Source organism: Neophocaena asiaeorientalis, unplaced genomic scaffold (assembly GCF_003031525.2).
Source record: "Neophocaena asiaeorientalis asiaeorientalis breed wild unplaced genomic scaffold, Neophocaena_asiaeorientalis_V1.1 scaffold14, whole genome shotgun sequence".
NCBI lineage: Eukaryota > Metazoa > Chordata > Mammalia > Artiodactyla > Phocoenidae > Neophocaena > Neophocaena asiaeorientalis.
This window is the reverse complement of record NW_020175192.1, coordinates 12,244,176-12,266,535: the sequence shown is the minus strand read 5'-3', so window position 1 is coordinate 12,266,535 and position 22,360 is coordinate 12,244,176. Positions and strand designations below refer to the sequence as shown.

General features: G+C 35.3%; 1 protein-coding gene across 2 annotated transcripts in view; it reads left to right on the top strand.

Annotated features, from left to right (window-relative positions):
- TNKS (tankyrase) overlaps positions 1-22,360 on the top strand; it is a 171,953-nt gene that overhangs the window by 130,822 nt on the left and 18,771 nt on the right. For both annotated transcript variants that reach the window (XM_024765070.1, XM_024765071.1), the window contains exons 12-20: positions 1,767-1,938; positions 4,000-4,079; positions 7,245-7,390; positions 9,593-9,758; positions 11,100-11,319; positions 11,616-11,725; positions 17,900-18,088; positions 19,962-20,199; positions 20,788-20,870. In XM_024765070.1, the coding sequence (XP_024620838.1) occupies positions 1,767-1,938; positions 4,000-4,079; positions 7,245-7,390; positions 9,593-9,758; positions 11,100-11,319; positions 11,616-11,725; positions 17,900-18,088; positions 19,962-20,199; positions 20,788-20,870 (1,404 nt within the window). The remainder of the gene's footprint in view (positions 1-1,766; positions 1,939-3,999; positions 4,080-7,244; positions 7,391-9,592; positions 9,759-11,099; positions 11,320-11,615; positions 11,726-17,899; positions 18,089-19,961; positions 20,200-20,787; positions 20,871-22,360) is intronic.

The following is a 22,360-nucleotide window of genomic DNA, read 5'->3' as shown; positions in this document are numbered from 1 at the left end:
GAAAGGGAACCCTCTTGCACTGTTGGTGGGAATGTAAATTGATACAGCCACTATGGAGAACAGTATGGAGGTTCCTTAAAAAACTAAAAATAGAATTACCATATGATCTAGCAATCCCACTACTGGGCATATACCCAGAGAAAACCATAATTCAAAAAGACACATGCACCCCAGTGTTCATTGCAGCACTGTTTACAATAGCCAGGTCATGGAATCAACCTAAATGCCCATCGACAGATGAATAGATAAAGAGGATGTGGTACATATATACAATGGAATATTACTCAGCCATAAAAAGGAACGAAACTGTGTCATTTGTTGAGATGTGGATGGATCTAGAGACTGTCATACAAAGTGAAGTAAGTCAGAAAGGGAAAAACAAATATCGTATATTAACGCATGTATGTGGAACCTAGAAAAATGGTACAGATGAACCGGTTTGCAGGACAGAAGTTGAGACAGATGTAGAGAACAAACGTATGGACACCAAGGCGGGAAAGCTGCGGGGGGTGAGAGGTGTGATGAATTGGGTGATTGGGATTGACATGTATACACTGATGTGTATAAAATTGATGACTAATAAGAACCTGCTGTATAAAAAAATAAATAAAATTTTTTAAAAAAAGAAATTATTCGAACCCTTGCCTGAAGTGTCACAGCCTTACAACAATGAAAAACTGGAGACAGGGAGACTGTCTTAAATCCTTTCTTTTCTTAGTCTTGTGTTTGGTGGGGGTACCCAAGTGTTTTGAATAACCAACCAGCATATATTTGAGAATTTACTATGTACCATTAACGGGAGCTTTCTAGAGGACCCAGAAAACCTATACAATACTTTCCATATTTCAGTAACCTTAGTTTTACTTGGTAAACAAACACTCTCCCTGTGTTCTAATTTATAAAATAGTGCTGAATTGACATAGGTATTCAGAAAGGAAGTAATCAGCAAGGCTTCAAGTAATCAAGGAAGATTTCTTAGAAAAGGTGAGACTTGCACTGGATCTCATAATCCAGAAAGGCAGAGCAAAGGGCTTCTCTGAAAGAAGCAACATGTACAATGAACATGGACTTTGGTCTGAGTGGAGTAGAGTCTTTACTGGGGTATCCTAGAAAACAGGTTAGGACTAGGTAGTTTTGATCAAATTATAAACATGATTCCAAAGTTTAACATTGTCTTAACAGTCTTAAAATTATTCTTCCTTTATAATTCTTCAAAGTTTTAAAAATGGAACCTTTGAATCTTCAAATCAGGTTTTTGGTTAAATGTGTAATTCAATTAGGGCATTCTATCATAATCATTTACTAAAATTAGAAAAGAAATGTAATTAATTACTTTGACTGTCTTTGCTTACTTATTCTGTTGTCTTTATATTCCGGGAACAAGTTTGGTAGAACTCATTCATCCAAAAGTATTTAATGTGCATCTTCGACGTGGCAGGCAGTGAACATCAGGCAAGAGTCCCAGCCCTCAGGGACCTTACAGAGACCCCTAGTTGTGAGGAGAGTGGCAGGGAGTGGAGGATGGACAGGAAGACAGTCGTTCAGGGAAAGGATGGGTATGTTAGAATTTTCAATAAGGTGGTCAGAGAAAGACAACTAAGAAGATGGTGTTTCTTAGAATCAGTAAGCGAGAATTAATAATGAATAGTCTGTGGTATTTTTCAAAAAGCTTTGACAGTTGATTTTTCTCATAATTTATTCGCTAGGGTGTAAAAGGGGACAAAAATAGCTGCTCGATCTCATGTGCCCACCCAATGATTTTTCAGATGAATGCACTGGACACCCTTGGTCAGACTGCTTTGCATAGAGCTGCTCTTGCCGGTCACCTGCAGACCTGCCGCCTGCTACTGAGTTACGGCTCTGATCCCTCCATCATCTCTTTACAAGGCTTTACAGCAGCACAGATGGGGAACGAAGCAGTGCAGCAGATTCTGAGTGGTAAGTTCAGATAGATAGACATTGCATTCTGTTCTTCCTCTTCCATGTCTGTCCACTGATAAACTCTTTCCACAGACAAACTTTGTGCCCCTTGTTTTAAGTGGCTCTTTGGAGTATTTTCTTTGCCTGAATATTTTTCCTGCCTTTCCTTGCTTGCAGTTTAGCCTGTAGCTCTGCCCATCAGCCTATTTTGGTGGGGTTGAGGTAGGTGTCATGAAGAGAGGCAACCATTTTCTTTAATTTTTTTAGTGTTAAGTTGGAAACCTGACTTATGGGTGTTATGATCAAAGGTTACTTAAAACTCCTATAAACAGTGTGGAATTACGGTTGCTCCGAAATCTATCAAATAGGGAAAATTACAAATCGTTCATATGGTAATGATCTTATAATTAATTGTTCTTACATGTGTTATATTCTGCTTTCTGTAATTCTTAACTTCACTGTGCTATTATGATATTGTCTTGTCTTTCCTGGTTTAAATATAATTATAAAATCTTCCTGAGTGTTACAGTGCCTACCTAGTACTGTGTTATATACTTTAAGTATCTCGTTTATTGAGGGCGATCAAACATAAAACTGTTACAAAAATAGATACTAGTTTCCAAAGCCCCCAAATCAGAGGAAATAACACGGTCTGCCTACTGAAAAGTGAATAAGAAGTTACAAAAGAAATTTAATATAATTGACTCTTCTTTCTCATTCTTTTAATTTTTTCCATGGATTATGTCTGCTGTAGAATGACCTAACAAACTGAAAGAGTAAAATGGAGTAGGCTACAGGCAAGGAATCAGAAGTCTGCTGCTTTCCCTACGTATAATGCAGTAGTTCTTTTCTTCATCAGACGCAGCATACCCTCTTTATTATGAATATTTTATAGCATCCATTTACTATCCAGAAATGAAATTCATAGATATTATGACCTAACTATACAGAGACCTTTCCAAAAATCTTTATTAAATGCCCTGTCTTACTCTGTAAAACTCACTTCCCTGAATAAAGTACTTTAGAAAGAGCTGAAGTATTTCTTCTGAAATCTGAAACCTTATTATAGCATCACTTGATCTTCCCGTTTGGACACTGGGCTCAAGGAAGGTGTCTCTGGCCACAAGATATTGAAATCTTAAGCCTGGAAGAGAATTTCTGGGAAACCAACCAACGCTCACTTTATAGGTGCGAAAACTGAGCTATCAAATGATTTGTCCATCATCACAATAGAGCCCAGTTTAAATCCAGGTTTTCTGGACTTAAGTTCTTTTGTGTTACATGAGTGTGTGTACACATGTGCATTATAAAAGCCACACTTAATGTCCATGATCATACTTTGAGTGATAAGCATTGTTTTCTTTAAAAATCTTTTTATTTGGGCCAATGTGTAATGAATTTTTGGTTTGTTTATAGTATTGGATTGATCAGAATAACTCATTTGTTAGCCTCATAACTTCTAGACTTAACAGCCTGTTTTAATTATATTCTATTTAACATTTGTATCACACCTCTTAAGACATTTTAAACTGCATTTCCCTGAAGCCATAAATGCGAATTAAACAAATTTCTGTATTTAGTAGGCCTTTATTGTACACTGATTATATTTTCTAAGGTCACTTATTTCAGGAGTATTACTTCTGTTTCATAGTGTAGAAATTGAGACCAAAAAGAAAGGCTAAACATTAAGTACTGAAAGTTGAGTGGCTTCCCTCGGTTTACATAACAGAATCTATTGCAAAGCTTTGCTCCAACACTTTGAAAGACCAATGTATCATAAAGATGTCCTTGATCTCATGGTCCTATGTTTCTCCATTCCCCTTTGCCAAGTTTTGACCATAAAATTTGAAAGACAGAGTAATTGGGATGGAGAGGATTTGTGTGTCCTAAAATTTGTTTGAATTTGGCTTATGATAAGGTGGATATAGATTGAAGTAAGACACCATAAAACCTTAAATTAGATCTTAGAAATTTCTGACACCTTAACCTCTCTCTTTCCATTCACCAAATAATTTTCCCTCCTTAGCTACTCTGTGATTCCCTAAAAACCAACAGCACTCTTTCCTTTCTTTCATGTAGAAAGTACACCTATACGCACTTCTGATGTTGACTATCGGCTCTTAGAAGCATCTAAAGCCGGAGACTTGGAAACTGTGAAGGTAAGGCAGCGCTTCAATGTCTTGGGTAGCCCTGTGGAACCTTTGCTTACCAATTCATTTTAGGCTTGTAAGTGAAACTACTCAAATCCAAACAATAAAAAGGATGAGCAGAGTAGATCCATAAACAGGAGAGATCTTTAACTGTGAAGGTTTTCCTAGTATGTGCCGTACATTAAACCACTTTCTAGTCACTTTACTTCTGGTTATATGAATGCTCTTTTTATTTCCACTTTTATTAATTAAAATGTTATTTTGGCCACTTTCATAAATTCCCAAGCTAGTTCAAGCCCAGGTAATAGTAAAGTTTGAAACAATGTTCTTGACCTTTTCCAAGAGATTCTCACATTTGCTCTAGGAAAACATCCTTATGATCCTGCAGCCATTTGGAATTCACTGTATGCAGAAGATGGATCTTCTTTTCTCTGTCATTGCTTTTGCCAAGGAAATTTTATCAACCTTTACTTGTGGTGCAGAAACAATGATTATAGATTGAATTTTTTCAAATATAAAATTATATTCTAGTATTGAATATGCCTTTTTAAAACACATACACTTCCCCTCTATAATCATTCATGTGTGGAAGAAGATAGCAGAAAGGGGTATGAGTTTTATTTTTGTTTGGGGATTGGTCTTGTAGTTTTATTTTTTTTTCCTTTTTTTAAAGAAAGGCTAATTGCAAATTTGGTATTGATAATCTTACCAGCTTATTTTTTACAAACTAATCTTGCTCATTTCTTATTGTCGCTTCTTATTAAACAAACTTGGTTTTTGTGATTTTTAGCAAACAAATTTTAGTACTCTCGATGATGTATACTGGTTGAAAATGACAGTAAATGCTTTCTAAACTCTGTTGCCTAGAAATTTTATTTTTGTTGCATTATGTGGCTACTTCCAACCTCTCTTCCATCTTATATTAACATCTAAGTTATTTAAAGGAAAATAGTAAATTTCAGTCATAACAGCCACTAGAGAGAAATTTTAAATTTCTCTTAGATCTGAAATTATATTTTTTTTTCTTAAAAATACTTTTATCATTTGAAATGTATCCTAATAAAATCTTAAAATATAAAAGCGATTAGGACTCCTTTTCTGTATCATAGCATGATAACCCCAGTGCTAGAATTGCTATGTGTGCCCATCATAATTAAATTAATAGTTTATTATTTTTTTAATGTGCAGGTTTTAATTCCTACATCTTGTATGTATTAGAAACCATGCCACAGCTTCCAGGTTTCTTAAATAATCCATTCACAATAAAGGCCAACTGTATTTTTATGAATAGAGTAGAAATGGCAGAAGAAAACAAAGCACAAATTAAGTGAGAATTAAGCATGATAAACTTTTCCTTCCTTAGAGGCTTTGGAAAGCATTAGAAATTAGTTATTAGAAAAAATGGCTGTTTGCTGAGTAAAGTATTTGAGAAGCAGGTAGGAAGGATATAAAAATTGCCTTGGCATTCAAAAAGAAATTGAAATAGAATAGAGGATAAAGAACTTCCAAATAGTAAAAAGCAAATATTTAATAAGCTGAATTGGCTTTCTTTTTGTTAATAAAAACATAAAATAAATTGGGTTTCATTCCCTACCTCATCCCCATTTTGCCACTGTTCTCTGCAAAAGAAAAAACAAGCTAACTTAGAATATAAAGAACTAGAATAAAAGCAGCAGCAGGAAGCAGCTTCAATCATGTAAGACACCATAGAAGGTCTTTATTGTCAATTTTTGTAGCCTTTCTTTCTAGTTTATGTATTTATTTCTGTTTAATTTTGTTTTTTGATTCTATAATTTATATATTAATAAAATATATAAAATTTGCCACAGACTCAGTTGTCATGAAAAGATATAACCTGGCCAGATGACAGTGGCTCTTCAGATTTTAGTCTCTCCCTTATGCCCAGACTTCCTTCTGTCATATAAAAATTGTACCACCTGAAAAGCCCTGTTTTTACCCTACCAGCCCCTCCTCAGTATCTCCATAGATATCTACCAGGTTCAGAGTTTTTATATTATAATAGCTCATTACAGTGAGCTATATATGAAAGCCCTTGCCATCATACCTGTAGCCTAGAAAATGTCACCGTTTTTCTCTGCTTTTTTAACTTAAGAATCCTTCTTTTCATTACCTCTTTTCTCATCACTTCCCTGAGTTTGGGTAATTAAGTAGGTAAGCAGTGAGGTAGCAAGAAGATCAAAAGATTAAGAATCAAGAAAGTGGGGTTTGAGCTTTTATTCTACCCCTTACCCACTGTATGAAAAAGGATGTCACTTAACTTCTCTGAGCCTTGGTTTATTTATCTGTAAAATGGAGATGATGATTGTTTTCACACATAGATAATAATCCTCTCACTGAAAAAATAGGGAATTCTTTATAAATTGTTCCTCAAATATTATTGTAGTCCATCTGTCACCATCAGCAATGCAACCGCTCTGGCCTAACTTTGCTTCTACTGCTTTGTAAGCAAACAGTTGAGCTTGTGCTGAAATGATAATACTCAAAAGGAGAATAGGTGAAATAGAAGAGATTTGGAGGATACAGCTGAAGGAGATAAAAGGCCAGAAACTAGAATATGATCAGAATCAATCTGATGTGTAGACTTAGACAAATATCCCCTCAAAGATCAAGTAAAACATTGTTGACTGCATGGCTTTGCTGAGATGGATCAAAGGGCCAAGTGGATGGCCCAGACAGAATTAATGTAATTTTCCCAGCGCCTTCTTGCCACGTCAAAGGAGGCAAGAATTCTGGGTAATTCTGAGTCAACCAGGGTTGGTCTTATTTGAGCAAAGAGTGGCTAAGAGCGTGCTGGTACAAGCGTACAGGCTGTTACAGGCAGTCTCGGGGAGGAAAGCCTTATAACTATGAAGAAGGAAGGCACCATTTGCCTTGGAAATGCTTGCCTTATTATGGGTTTTTCTTTTTGATTAAGATTTTGGCCGGGAAATGTTGAAAAAGATTAAATAGCTCTGCAAACGGAACATTTGTAGACACTGTAAAGCCAAACATCGTGCTGATTTTAAAACATCACTTGTATTATCTAATCTTTGGAAAGAAATACTCATTAGAAAAATACAATTTATCCAAGATGTCTGCAGTATTTTGGAGCGAGTTCTATGAATAAATACTAACGTTCTTCTTGTGTTTGTCTGTGTGTGTGTGCCATAAAAGCAACTTTGCAGCCCTCAGAATGTGAATTGCAGAGATTTAGAGGGCCGGCATTCTACACCCCTACACTTTGCGGCAGGCTATAACCGTGTGTCTGTCGTGGAGTACCTCCTACACCATGGTGCCGATGTCCATGCCAAAGACAAAGGGTATGCATTAGAATTTCACTGTTTGGGATTCATTTCTTGATACTTAAAATTTATTTTCTTTATATTTTTGAAGTTTTAGGTATTTTTTCCCTATTAAGAAAGTAATGCATGTTCTTTTTAAGTTTAAAGCATAAATTAAAACATTATGGAAATGTATAGTATAGAAAGTGAAAAGTCCCTCTCACTCCACCTCCTAGAGACTACAGCATCAATATTTTGTTGAAACCGTCTGGAGTTTTGAAGGACCTGTCGCAGTGCGTGTGCTGTTGTGGTGGAGCTTACTTTTAATGTAAATGATGATGTCACTGCACACGGTCTGCTTTGCAATTTGCCTTTTTCACCCAGTAGTATATGCTGAATGTCTTTCCATGTCAGTACTTAATAGTTCATTTCATCCTTTTAATGCCTATATATAGTATTTTACTGCATTATGTACATGTGTTTATATAGTTTGTAATTTATTGTTCACCCCTTTTTTTGCTATTAAAAATGTTTAATCTCCTCCTAAAAGAAGCCACCCATCCCAAAGTCATAGTAATAGAAACATAATTTTATTTTTACTCATTCAGATATTCTCTATTTTTTATTAGTTTACTGAACTGTTTTAATTTATCTAGACAGAGTTTAAAGCAGCCGTGGAAGCTATTTAGAAAAGCAAGAAGGGGGGCTTCCCTGGTGGCGCAGTGGTTGAGAGTGCGCCTGCGGAAGCAGGGGACACAGGTTCGTGCCCCGGTCCGGGAAGATCCCACATGCCGCAGAGCGGCTGGGCCCGTGAGCCATGGCTGCTGAGCCTGCGCGTCCAGAGCCTGTGCTCCGCCACAACAGTGAGAGGCCCGCGTACCGCAAAAAAAAAAAAAAAAAAAAAAAAAAAAATCCAAAAAAAAAAAAAAAAAAAAAAAAAAAAAGAAAAGCAAGAAGGAAGTTTTAACTGAAATGAGCTTCCATATCCTGAGTTAATTTCATATCATCTTAAAATATAAATAAGCACCTTTCTGTGTAATTACATACCAGACTGCTGTAGAATTAAACCACACAACTTAGACCTCAGTTAACCATTTTGGGCTTATTTATCTTTTAAAAGGGACACATCAGACATGAATATTTAATAATATTATCACTAGCTCTTTCAAAGTATTATGGTGCGTTAGAGAGGAACCAACATTTGTTTCTATTGCCATCAGTGCCCCCCCACTTTATTCTTGGCCACGCTGCATGGGATCTTAGTTCCCCGACCAGGGATTGAATCTGCACCCCCTGCATTGGAAGTGCAGAGTCTCAACCACCGGACTGCCAGGGAAGTCCCTCTATTGCCCCATTTTAGCAGTCAGTATTTTTGGTCTCAAAACATTAAAAACAAAAACAGAAAAACCTGATCTCTCTAACTAAAAAGGTACTAATTTGATACCTTGTGTTTGCTGTGTACTAAGTGCAACTTAAACTTATCCTTTTGATGCATCCTTTTTTATGGGGACATCTTTGTCCTTTTAGAGTGCCAGCTGCCTTCCAATCAGAACTTAGAGTCATCACAGGATAGTTTGCTCATCTGACTAGAGTTTATGGTTGATTTCATTATTTTCTTTACAGAATACTGAAGTTTCTCTATCACTTGGATTTTGGGTTTTCATTGCTTGGCACCTAAATATTTAAATCTATGCACAGAAACCACTACCAGATTATTAACAATAAAAAAAAAAGCCAAAAACAAAAGGTTGAACTTGCCTAAGTAAATAAGTTAGATTGCATTGTGTATTTTATAAGTAAGCAAGCATACAGTTTTCACTAGGAAGACCCAAATGGAAGAAAATCTGAGAGATGATAAAACCAGATTATTAATTAGTTATTCCTGAAATCACTTTGTAGTGTTGCTCTTTATATTGCCAGGATGAAACCTGAATTAAAAGTATTATAATAGAACCTTTTTTTATGGGTATATCTATATGTATTTTAAGAATAAAGATTGCTGTGAAATTTATATCCATCACCAAGAAACTAAGCAAGGTCCTTATATTGAAAGGGACATTTTTGAAATTTTTGAAATTGTTAATCCTTATTTGGAAATGGATGATGCTATCTTCAAGATCAGAGGAGAACTTTTTTTTTAAGTGAGTGTTCAGTATAATCAATGCCATAGAGAATTATTATACATATCATTTTAATGCAAAGATTTGTTGTATGTCTTTAAAATAATTTTCTTTTGTTTAGTGGCTTGGTGCCTCTTCATAATGCTTGTTCATATGGACACTATGAAGTAGCTGAGCTCTTGGTAAGGCATGGGGCTTCTGTCAATGTGGCAGACTTATGGAAATTTACCCCTCTACATGAAGCAGCAGCTAAAGGAAAATATGAAATCTGCAAGCTCCTTTTAAAAGTATGTAATTTTTAAAGTTATAAAGTAATTATATTTATTATTTGGTTAGGACATAAAATTACATCAGAGTAAATTATTCTATAATACAGTACAGTAAGTACTGTAGAGACTGCTTCCATTTTCTATTTTAGGGAGATGTTTAAGTGTGATATCATGATACTCACGTAGCTTTGAGTAATGTCTGAAGTGCCTTTCTGAACTGACTTGATTATGTTGAGTTCATCACAGTTCAACAAGGTAGGTTTTGGAAAGAGTTGAATTAGTTTGCATTGCTTATCTGATACTTACAGTATTAATATCAGAAAACATTTGTACGAGAAGAACCAAGTTTTTCCATCAAGTTTGATTTTTTCTTCTTACTAGCTATTTTATTGTTGTTAACAAGCTCATTTCTAATTATTAAGCATTATTTAAACATTAAAGGATATGAAGTTAAATTAAAGGATGTGAAATTAATTAAAAGATGTGAAAAATGACTGGACATGTATTTATGTCATTTTCTCTTTTTTTTTTTTTTAAACTAGAGAAAAACTTGTCCTGGTCAAATATAAAATTCTTCTCCTGCAACTTTCATGGGATCAAGTATGTTCTTATGAGTTTTGAGAATAACACTGTATTTGATACTCATTTTTATTATCACTGGTTAGCAAGAAATAACTTCTAGGACAATGTGAATTCATTGTCTAGGTTGGTTATTCCAGACTTCTCCATTGGGCCTATAGCAGTCTGTGTCAGGCCTGTAATAAAGATTCTTGACTTTTATTGACCTTATTTCATAGGTATAGATGATTAAACTTTTAAAATCAAATTAACTGTTAATACATTTCTACCTAATTTCATGATAGGTTCTAAGACTTACAATGGAAATATTTTTAAATTACCAAACTTTCTTGTTATTGATTCCATTTGGAATTAAGTACTTTTTCCACCTGTGTGTCTTCCTCTTCTCACTTCATCAACACTGAATATCTCTATATAATTGAAATCTGGTCAACATTAATATCCAGGCCATGATTAAAAGGAAAAGTGGTTTCTGAAGACAGCTTGGAGTCTGAGAAAGTATATGATACAAAAAGTAAAAGACACTCGACGCCTTTCCCACTCACCATCACTGTTGATCCTGAGGCTTGGGGCTTTGATTGGGAAGTATTGATAGTTAGAAAGCTGATCCAGTATATTGCTAAGTAGGAATTTTGCAAGAAAGACCAAATATTGCCTCTGTTTTTCATAATGTGTATAGAATAGATAATCTTTCTTTGGATGAGTGAAGGTGAAGTTAAAAATAAAGAAACAAAACAAAGATACTACAGAAAACACAAACCCCATTTGGTTATTTTGTAGCATGGAGCAGATCCGACTAAAAAGAACAGAGATGGAAATACACCTTTAGATTTGGTAAAAGAAGGAGACACAGATATTCAGGACTTACTGAGAGGAGATGCTGCTTTGTTGGATGCTGCCAAGAAGGGCTGCCTGGCAAGAGTGCAGAAGCTCTGTACCCCAGAGAATATCAACTGCCGAGACACCCAAGGCAGAAACTCAACCCCTCTGCACTTGGCAGGTAAGCATCACCAGCCCTTCCAAGGCTCATGATCTTTCTTAGATGCCTAATACAGCTCACCAGAAGATGAAAGAAATGCTGAGCATGAAGAGTGCTACTCAGAAAATGCTTGATTGATGTGATTTTAAATAATTTCTTATTATAAATTATATAAATTTCTTACTGTAAATGTCTTATACTTAATTATGTGATAGTAGTTTAAAGCAAAAAGTATTAATGTTTTCTGGTCCTTATCATTTATATACATATGTTCCTTTTTCTTTTAAGCTGACATTTGCCTTTTCTCATTCTAACAGCAGGCTACAATAACCTGGAAGTAGCTGAATATCTTCTAGAGCATGGAGCAGATGTTAATGCCCAAGACAAAGGTGGTTTAATTCCTCTTCACAATGCAGCATCCTATGGGGTGAGCATGCTAAAGTTAAAGTCTAGAAAACTTCACTGATATTTACTACTTTGTTAGATGCATACCATGCATGCAATAAGTAGATATCTAACCAACAGCGTAATTTAGCACAATTTTAATCTTACTATTCAGAGTGTTTCTAGCCTTCTCAGGCATAACTATCTTTTGGCCAAGGACCATACTTTTTATAGCTTTTTGGTCTCTTCACATTATCTAGCACAATAATTGTTATGTAATGGCTGCTCAGTTAATATTTATTGATGTAGATAATAAATTTTAACTCTACCTTAAGTAGATTTTAGAAACTATGAAAACCAGGAGGTTCCTCTGTAGGCATGGAAATTATGCTTGCTTATGTTTATCCTCAGCATCTTAGAAAGATTCAAGAAAATGGTTGAGCTATTGGTGTATATGGTTTCATAGAGTTCAGATGACTAGCTGAAACCCCACATTGAAAGTCGCAATTGATTCTTGAAAAGCCCTGTAACTGTAATCTGTAATCATCACCTGAAAGAGGAAGAGGGTTGTATTCCAGTGCCTGGACATTTGTTGGACTGACTGCCTGGAAGTCACCAAGGCCCACTTTAGGTCTGATGAATCACACAGGAAGAAGATGAATGCTTTTGTGCTTGTCAGAATCCCTATTTGACTGTAAAGATGCACACGTGCCAGAATGTACATACTAGGGGCTCTCATAGATGGAATCATTATTGGTGAGGACAGGTTCTAGATTTGCAAAAGCCTGACAGACTATAAGTAAAAACTAATCACCATGATTCCCATACTCTCTTACTCTCTTCTCCCTTGCCCTTCATAATGAGAATATCTGCATCTTCTCATGCCCCCTCTCAAAGACCAGTATTTCAGGGAGATGACATGTCTGAGTGGGAATAATCAAGGAAAGCAAACAACCTAGTTTCAAGTTGGACAGAAAGGAAAGAAAATTTTACTTCCAAGTGTGATATATGCTAATTGAAAGTTATCAGATTTAATAAATATATTATTAGTACTGAAATCCTCTTGAAACTTCTGTATTTGAAGTTATCTTTCCAAAGATAATTAATCCTTTATTAAAATCATTAGAATTTTCTTTTAGCCTTCTTTCATATAAAATTCTCAATTTCACTGTACTACGTGTATTTCTACTGAAGACCAGGCATGCTAAATATTTACTGCTAATATACTACATATACGTGTGTGTATAATCCTTTTACCTTTGAGTTATAAGTATAGATATGTATCATTTGGAGAATAATGTCCAGTACTTTTCTTAGCATGATCCTTCTCTCCATATCTCTAAGCCTCAGTTAAAAGTTTATCAGTTAAGAGTTTATAAAGCTGATGGGATCAGTGTCTTTTAACTTCTGTATAAATCTACTAATGAGCGAGGATAGGTGTAGGCAGTAGAATTATACTTCTTGACTTGATCTAATAAAACCTAAACTGTCAACTGCGTAGACTATGTTGATCTATGTACTGTGTTTCCAGTATATCCCATACTTTGTGGATGTGGAAAAGTTCAGTCCTGTCAGTCTTTTCCTTTCATAGCTTTCATAGTTGTCACTGAGGATGAAGAAAGTAAAACTAAATTTTTAAGGTTTAAGTATTTTACCTTTTAATTCCCGTTCTTCTGATGGGAAAGGTGTTGAGATTCTACTTATTACACATATGTGTCAATCTGTGACCAGTGTGAAAGAAAGAAAATTTATAGTGGTTCTCTATTGTGGCTAAATATAATAAGGTAGAGTGCAGGATGGCCTTGTCTTTGTTCGTATTCCCTTGCAGCTATCTTGCCATTAGCTGAGGGAGTGTAATGCAGTCCGCCTCCTGACCAGAGGCCCACTGTCCCGTTTTCATAAACTTATTTCACCATTATCCACAACTCCTGCTCTCCTCTTCTAACTCCAAGTGAGAAAGATCATGAGCATTTTTAGTTTCATTCTCTCTTTTTATGTTATCCTGCTTTTTATCACATCCCTACTGCTGAGCTCTTTGTAAATGAATGTAGCTTATGGAGGTAAAAATGAAGAGAAAGTTCTCCAGGCTGTGTAGAGGGCATTTGGTAGAGGTTTCAGTCAACCTGGTTCGTCCCATCCTTCTACTAAAGAATGCTAATGAGCTAGACAGTATGTTTGTAGCAAGTACTTTTGCCTCAGTGTGTGGGTGGATTTTTTGACTCACTCTAAAAATCCTTCTTGTATTAAACTTGGAAACTTAAAAATCAAATATCTGTGAGCTAATGACTATGTACTCTTATTCACTAAAACCTTTACTTTGATGGTTTCTTGACTTTTTTTGGTTACCATGTTTTTACCATGTACAACATATACCCACCCTCCCACCCCCAGTAACATCTCATAGTGATTTTCAGTTGGCAGTAGGTAAGGTCATTCCCTCCATTGAGAATCTCTGCTCTATGAAATAATTTTATCTAATGCAATTTGTATATCATATAACCTGTTGTCAGTAACCACATCAAATCTGTATTTATCTCAGTCTCAATTAGTAGACTTAAAATAAGGACCAAGGTTAACCATGATATAAAAAATGTTTAAGCTACTTTACCTTACTTTAGCTAAGGGGTAGATATAATTATATTTTCATTATCTCTAGACATATAAATCCATATGTTTTCCAAAGCCCCTTTTTATTCATATAGCACATAAGCCTTGGCTGGATATTTTAATGAAATTATAGGGCTCTGTTAGGGTGGCAGAACACTGGTTATATAGTATTAATATCAATGATGCTTGGACTGGCCTGGCTGCATGGTGTATATGATGTACTGCCCTGAAATGATAGTTTTGTGAAGGAGATTTTGGTGGCACTTTGTATGGAATACAGGCTTCTATATTTAAAATAAGGCTATTGGTAGAGTAGTTTTAGGTATAGGGTTACCCAGTGATCTCTGCTTAAATAGCTTTTCCCTGATATCATACTCTCTGCCATTTTCAACTTGTCAGGAAATGGCGCTTGTGTTTTAGTCTAGCAAGACCATGCAGGCAGATGTGGCGAAATGGAGACCTGAATTTGGAGTCTGAACCTCTGGGATCTAGTCTTTAATCTTTTCCTCCATAACCCACAAGTCTTCAGCAAGTGCCTTAATCTTTCTAATCTTCACTGTCCTCACTAGTAAAACTTAGATGCTGAGACCGTCTTTACAGGGTTATTGTGATAATTAGGTAAGACCATGCATGTGGAAAGTGCATTCTATCCAAATCCAAGGGAATACAGTTATTATGAGATAACTCGATCCACACAGCCCTCATACTGGGCCGGTCAGAATAAGGTCTGTGTGTCACTTTTACATCTCACAGCCTTAGGAATTAGCTGTATGTTTGACCAGCTCAATATCAGTATTTAACAGACAGATTAATTGACTTTAGTAGTGGATAATGACTGGTAGCTGCAGATAAAATAATTGTGTGAGATATCTGAAATTACATAAAGTTACTTAAGCTGTTATTTATTGGTCATCATCCTTTGATACATATTTTACCTTTTTTCCTCTGGAGAGCTCAGTCAGCTCTCTGTGTGTCTTTGGGCCTTTTTACATAGAAAGAACTTACCACTTCAGTTTTTCCAAAAGGAGGAACAAAGACATAGTTTAAGAAGTTTAAATAAAAGTTACAGATTTCATGAGAGTATATATTAATGGTAATGTGCATTATCCTGTTTAGTGTTTTTGTATTATAATGCCTTATATTATTTTTTAATATACATCTACACAAGACAACTAATTTTTTTGCTCTTCAGTAGATATAAGGCATTGATATTTATTTACCACACAGCATGTAGTTTTCTATTATCTCATAAGAGTAAATCAATTTGCCGAGTTTTCTCTCTCAAATTTTTCATTTTTTAATGCTTTCTCTAAAATGTATAATGTTAGGGGGATTTCATGACATTATCGTACAATTAAATTGCTCTAACTGGAACCCAAACACGTTTCTCTTCTCCCTACTTCCCAACTTTCTAAAATTAAATTAGGGCCCTTGCAGTGTTTTTATGTTGCATTTGTCATTTAAAGCATTTTGTGTTGCAGCTGAATTTTGAAACCATAGTAAGTTGACCCCTGGAAACATTCCAGCAGAGTTCAATTCCTTTTCTAGACCTTCTAGTTCAATGCTTTGCTCTTATGTATCGTATAGGACTGAGCTGTAGCTTATTTATTGCATTTGTCAGCCTTAAATTTCAATTACTTGTTTTGCCCCAGTGGTGCGGCTATTTAAAAGATTTAAGAATTGTGTTTTTAGTCTACTTGGGTAGCAGCATAATTCCTGTTTATTGCTGTTTCAGATGTTTGTCAGCAAATTTAATAAGCGCGTAATTGGTTTCTCTAAGCATAAACTATAAATCTAATATAAAGAAAGTTTAATAATACATATCATATATATGATTCATTTTATACACACACACACATAATTTTCCTTGGACTATCTAATTTTGGAAGCCTATACAAATTAGTCTACCAAATTATATTATACTGCCAACACAAATGGAGTAGAATAAAACTAATCATCAGGAACCTAGTTTAAACACCCCATAACCTTACAGGGGAGAAGCTTGAAATTACTCCGTGCTTTTGGGTTAATTGAACAAAAATAGCTATTCTTTTCAACATATATCCTTTGAATAAGGGAGATAAATCACTGGGGTCTGTTTTGTTTTAAGTGATTTTGATAGTGCTACAAATGTTACCTATTTTTATCTTTTGTGTTAGAATCAATTTTATAATCATGATATACCTCATTCATAATCCCCAAAAGATCACAAAACATGGCCTGTTCTCAGAAGCCCTAGTCTGGTTGTGCTCTTTTTTGTTGTTGTTGTCTTTATATTGTCAGAGCAAATATGGAAGCTTTCTTAGAAGTTGTCTGATTTGTATTTTCCTCTGTTTTCTGAAATCAGTTTTCCTAAAATTAACAAGTATTTGTATTATATTAAAAAAAACACCAAAAAATACTTTAATACTACCTCAGAAGAAGTACCTATTCTTTTTGAAGTGAGTGTCTTCAAGAGAGCAAAGAAAATATTAAGGAATTTTAAAGGAAAATTTGAAGAAACATGCCCTAAATTCTATCCTGGGATACTTCTGTCCTGACTTTCCCCATCTCTTCCCATTCTCATGAAATTCAGCTTCAGATAGGTATTCAGCAAATGTTTAGTTGGTGGGTGAGTCGGTAAGAGAGAGTAAGTGAATAAGTAAATGACCCCCTTACCTGTGCTCTGACCTTTTGTGTGAAACCATTTACAGAACATCATTACTTAGATATTGTACCTCAGAAACCACATACCCCAAGTGAACGTTCCTTATAGTTTCATTCCTAATTAAACTTCTGCTACTCAATTTCTGTTAATGCTTCCATCTACCTTTTTTTTTTCTTAATCTTCTAGACCAAATTAAAAAAGAAAAAAGGCAGTCACCTTTGACTCTTTTTTTCATCTTTCTTCCTCTGTGGTTAATTTGTCTTTCTAAAACCTGATTCTTTTGCCTTCAAAATTTCTCAAATTTAGCTCTTTTCCGTTCTTCTCTAACCATCACAGTTGAGGATCTTATCACCTCATGCCCAGGTTATTAGTTAATGTGTCTGCAGCTGACATTTCCTCCACCCCCTAAGTCATTTTGGCTCGACAGACTAATTTTTGTAAAATGTTTTGTTATGTTACTTTCCCAAAGGCTGAAGAAAGAACATTGAGAATCTTTGAGATGAGTGTTTTCAATAAATAGATCAGGTTGCAATAGGTTAGAAAGAGAAATGGGAAGATAAACAGAAGCAATGGTTATAGGTTGCTGGTTTGAAAAGTTTGACAGACAGGTTAGCCCCTTATTAGGAAACTTGGAGTCAGGTAACAGTTTCATCTTATATGTTTATTTTTAAGATAGATCTGAATATAAGGCTGAATAAAAAAAATTTTTAAGGCTCCCATGAAGAATTACAGGGTAACAGAATAATTGTGGAATTGATGTTTTAGAGGAAGCAAGAAAAGATGAAGTCCAAAATACAGGTGGAGGGGTGCAATGAATATTCTTCTTTTATAGAAGAAACTTCTGTTAAGGATGAGAATAGAGATATAGAGGGAATGAAATGTTAAATAAAAACAAGTGTACCTGAAGGAGCTTTACCAAATAATCTCATTCTTACCTCTTGGCATCCTTTTGTTTTTCTTCAGCATGTGGACATCGCAGCGTTACTGATAAAATACAACACATGTGTAAATGCAACAGACAAGTGGGCATTTACTCCTCTTCACGAAGCAGCCCAAAAAGGCAGGACACAGCTTTGTGCCCTACTCCTGGCACATGGTGCAGATCCAACTATGAAGAACCAAGAAGGCCAGACACCTTTAGATCTGGCAACGGTAAGTCCTCATTTCAAAATATTTAGACTTGCTTGTTATACTTTCAGAAATGACAGTAAATTCCAGGGCTTAACAGGTTTACCTCTAGTGGTGCATATATCTCTTGGAAGAAGAACAAATTTCCTTCCTTATGAATTTTTTTAAGTTCTCATTTTTATATAATTTAAAACTATTAAGGCAAACTAAGCAGTAAGTTAATTTTTTTTTTGCCATACTTAACTTGGAGGGAAAACATGAATCATAGAAAAACTTGTATATAGATTGTATTCGTAAAATATCTTAACACCTTCTACTTTGGCTTATTATTCTAGAGCATCTGATGTTCATGGTAATTTACCTGAGGGGGGTGAGATAGTCAAAGAAAAAATTATCTTCTAAGCAGTATATCATTCTTCTGAAGATGGAAAAGTAAACTAATATACTGTAGAAATAGTTTCAAAATCAAGAATTAAATTTTTGTGGTTAAATGATATTTAACTACAGAATTAAACACAGTAAAGAAACATCTTTCCTGAATTTTCTGGAAATCAGGGAGTTACTGTATGGACACATAATTTAGAATTTTTTAACCAAAAAACTTTTCTAAGCCACATTCTGTTTTATATATCTGTTGCTGAGTAACAGTTTTCAAAACACTTAGTAGCTTAACCAAAACCAAGTGAGTGGCTAGTACAGTGCCACTCACAGTTATAATTCCTCACAGTCCTCTGGGTTGACTGGGCTCAGCTAGGCAGTTCTGCTGTTCTGCCAGCTCCCTTTAGCTGGGAGCTCAGCTGAGGCTGCAGCATCTCAGATGGCCTTAAATCCTACAGTACCTCTCTCTGCGTAGTATCTCACACTCAGTGGTCTAGTTCGAATTTCTTTACAGCATGGGAGGATGACTTCTAAGAGAAAAAAAGTAGAAACTGCCAATCCTTTTAAAGCCTGGCTCAAAAGCCTCAGAACATCACTTCCTCTACATTCTATTGGTCACAGAAACTCATAGGCAACCCAGATTCCAGGGAAGGGAGGTGCCACCTCTGATGGAAGGAGGGGCACAGATGTACATGGAAGAAAGGATAGCTGGCTCTCTTTGGGGACAATCTCCCACATACTCTAACGACAGCTGTGCCTAGCAGACTGTAGAGTTCGTGAATAAGCTAGCCAAAATAAGTGCTGTCCCTTTAAAGTTTCACCAGACTTTAATTGTACATTAAATTATTAAGTATGCACTAAATAACTGAACAAAAATTATTGTAGTTGTTAAGCATAAGCAACACATACTATGTATGGAAACTCCTAAAGAAGAGATGATTGAAATCAGCCTTCTAAAATGTGCTCCTTTTTAGATGAGAGATGAAATACTTTGTTTTTTTAACTCTATTCCAGTCTTTGTTAATTCACATGTCCTTTGGATACATGTGTAATAAGTATGAACAATTGTGTACACACTTTTCATTTAGTGTTAAAAGTATTTCTAGGCGTCAGTATAGTTCACATTCTTGGATTTTTTTCAGAGTCAACTTTTTTCTGTGTGTGCGGTGAGAATACTTAAGATCTACTCTCAGCAAATTTCAAGAATATAGTACAGTACTTATATAAGTACTTACAGTACTTATTAACTATAGTCCCCAAGCTGCACATTAGATCTTCAAAAGATGAAATATTTTTTTTAAATTGTATAGTTTCTCCATTCTACCTATTGAAACTACTGGGACTCTTTGGAGCTGTGGATCAGAGAAGGAAGGAGGAAGGAATGATCAAAACCCAATAGGGAATAATGGAGCATTCATTAAAGAAAAAATTCACTAAGCATTTTGTCCTTAGTGAGAAACTTATTGTTTTAAAACGTAATTTTTTTGTGTTATTTTATTTTGTTTATTTATTTTTTTAGGCTGACGATATCAGAGCTTTGCTGATAGACGCCATGCCCCCAGAGGCCTTACCTACCTGTTTTAAACCTCAGGCTACTGTAGTGAGTGCCTCTCTGATCTCACCAGCATCCACCCCCTCCTGCCTGTCTGCTGCTAGCAGCATAGACAACCTCGCCGGCCCCTTAGCAGAATTGGCAGTAGGAGGAGCGTCTAATGCCGGGGATGGCGCAGCAGGCACAGAAAGGAAGGAAGGAGAAGGCAAGTACACCTGTGAACGTGTATTGGTTTTGCGGTTTTAAATGAACAGATTCACTTTTCTATTGGTAATTATTGAACACCTCACTTAAAGACATCCTGTCTGTAAGCTTTCATGTACACAACAGCTTATAAGAAATGTGTCTTCGTAGAATAAATTCTTTGGCATCTACTTTGTTCTTACTTATGTATATCCCAGTATATCCTTTTCCAACCATATTATCTTATTGAACTGAGTGAGTCTTATTACTGAAATTATATCAGAAAAATACTGAGAGATTATGTAAGAAATGAAAACTGAAACAATAGCTGATAAATGAAAGCTGAAACAATAGCTGATAAATTTGGATTTTTAAATTCCACTGTTAAATATTTCACTAAAAGCATTATATTATGCTTTATAAAATTAATATAAGTACTACTGATAAGATAAACTCTGCATTTATTTCCCCATCAAATTCAGAGGTAACTTGAAGTAAAATCATCTGCACAGCCAAGGGTGTCAAAGAGCCGCGGCTTTAAATAAATACTGGAACTTCCTTTAGATTGATAAACTTCTTTCTGAAAAACTTTAATGTATGTCTGTTTTAGTTGCTGGTCTTGACATGAATATTAGCCAATTCCTGAAAAGCCTTGGTCTTGAACACCTTCGGGACATCTTTGAAACAGAACAGGTAAGCTCTCATATATAGTTGAGTCTTTTTAATTTAATATTAAGAGTTATTAATTGCCACTTGTTCTTTCTTTTTTTGCTTCTTCGCTGCTCTTTTAAAACTCAAAACAAATTTCTGAAAAAGCTAGAGGAATCTAGTATTTTATGCTTCTTTCCAAAATTGTCTAACAGATGATTAGAGTCTGTTATTTTGTTGTATCTTTATAAGCAGTCTGGCTCAATATGTTTTATTACATATCAAAACTTAGGCCATGAAACCCCTGCAAAAGAATGTTTTCAAAATCTTTCTTCATTATTTTGTTTCCAAAAAGTGTTAGCCAGTATTCATCTCATTTTATTACTAATGTGACTAGACTCCATTAAAACTAGTGAGAAATTTTTATGTTAACTATTTAGCAAAATCTTCATGAAGCAATTATCCATTACTGGATAACAAAATAATTCTTGGGCAAGTGTACGTTTTAAAAATTGCTTCTTTATGAAGTTTCCATTGTCTAGGTGGAGCCTAAAATAATGCTGAACCAAAACTTGGCCATATGCTTATAGACTTAGCCTATTTTCAGATGTATCTGAAATGGCTGTGAAGGTCTTAGTATGAAGTCATCATTAGGGTGTTTATGAATTAAGATCCTTCTGTTTGTCATTCTGTTTTTATACAGGATAATGAGTTTTTAACTTATCACTGTATGATTTTATTACCATTAACTATCAAATAATAAATTCCTGAGTTTGACTTGACTGTTACTAATACACATAGCATCTTAGAATGGGAAAGATCTTTAGAGGTCACAAAGTCATTCTCCCAGATGTAGGAATTACCCTTTTTATATCCATGTGGGACAATAACTTGTTACAATTTGGGCAGGTATGATAAAATGCTTGTAATTTAAAGTACACCCAAATCTGCCCCATGTATAATCTATTAATCTTATGTTTACATTTTACCCTGTTTTGCACAGAAATCTAACCTCTGGTCTACATATTAGACTAGCATTAGTTTCATAGGGCTGCCATAACAATTTCCCACAAATCTGTGGCTTAAACAACAGAAATTTATTCCCTCACAGTTCTGGAGGCCTGAAGTTCAAAATCAAGGTGCCGGCAGGGCTGCACTCCCTACAGAGGCTCTAGGGGAGAATCTGCCCCATGCCTCTGCCAGCTTCTAGGCCCCTTTGGCTTCTGGCCACATCCTTCCAATCTCTGCTTCTATCTTCACCGTGCCTTCTCTGTGTCTGTCTTCTCTTTTGTGTGTCTTTTGTAAGGACACTTGCATTGAGTTTAAGGCCTCCCCATATAGTCCTAGATGATCTCCTTATCTCAAGATCCTTAACTGAATTTACATCTGCAAAGATGTAAAAAAAGTTTTTCAAAAAAGATTCTTTGCAAGTTCTGGGGATTAGAACATGGACATATCTTTCTGAGGGCCACCATTCAGCTCACTACAACATAATATAGCCCTTCTTATATTTCTAAGACCTAGTGAACTTATCG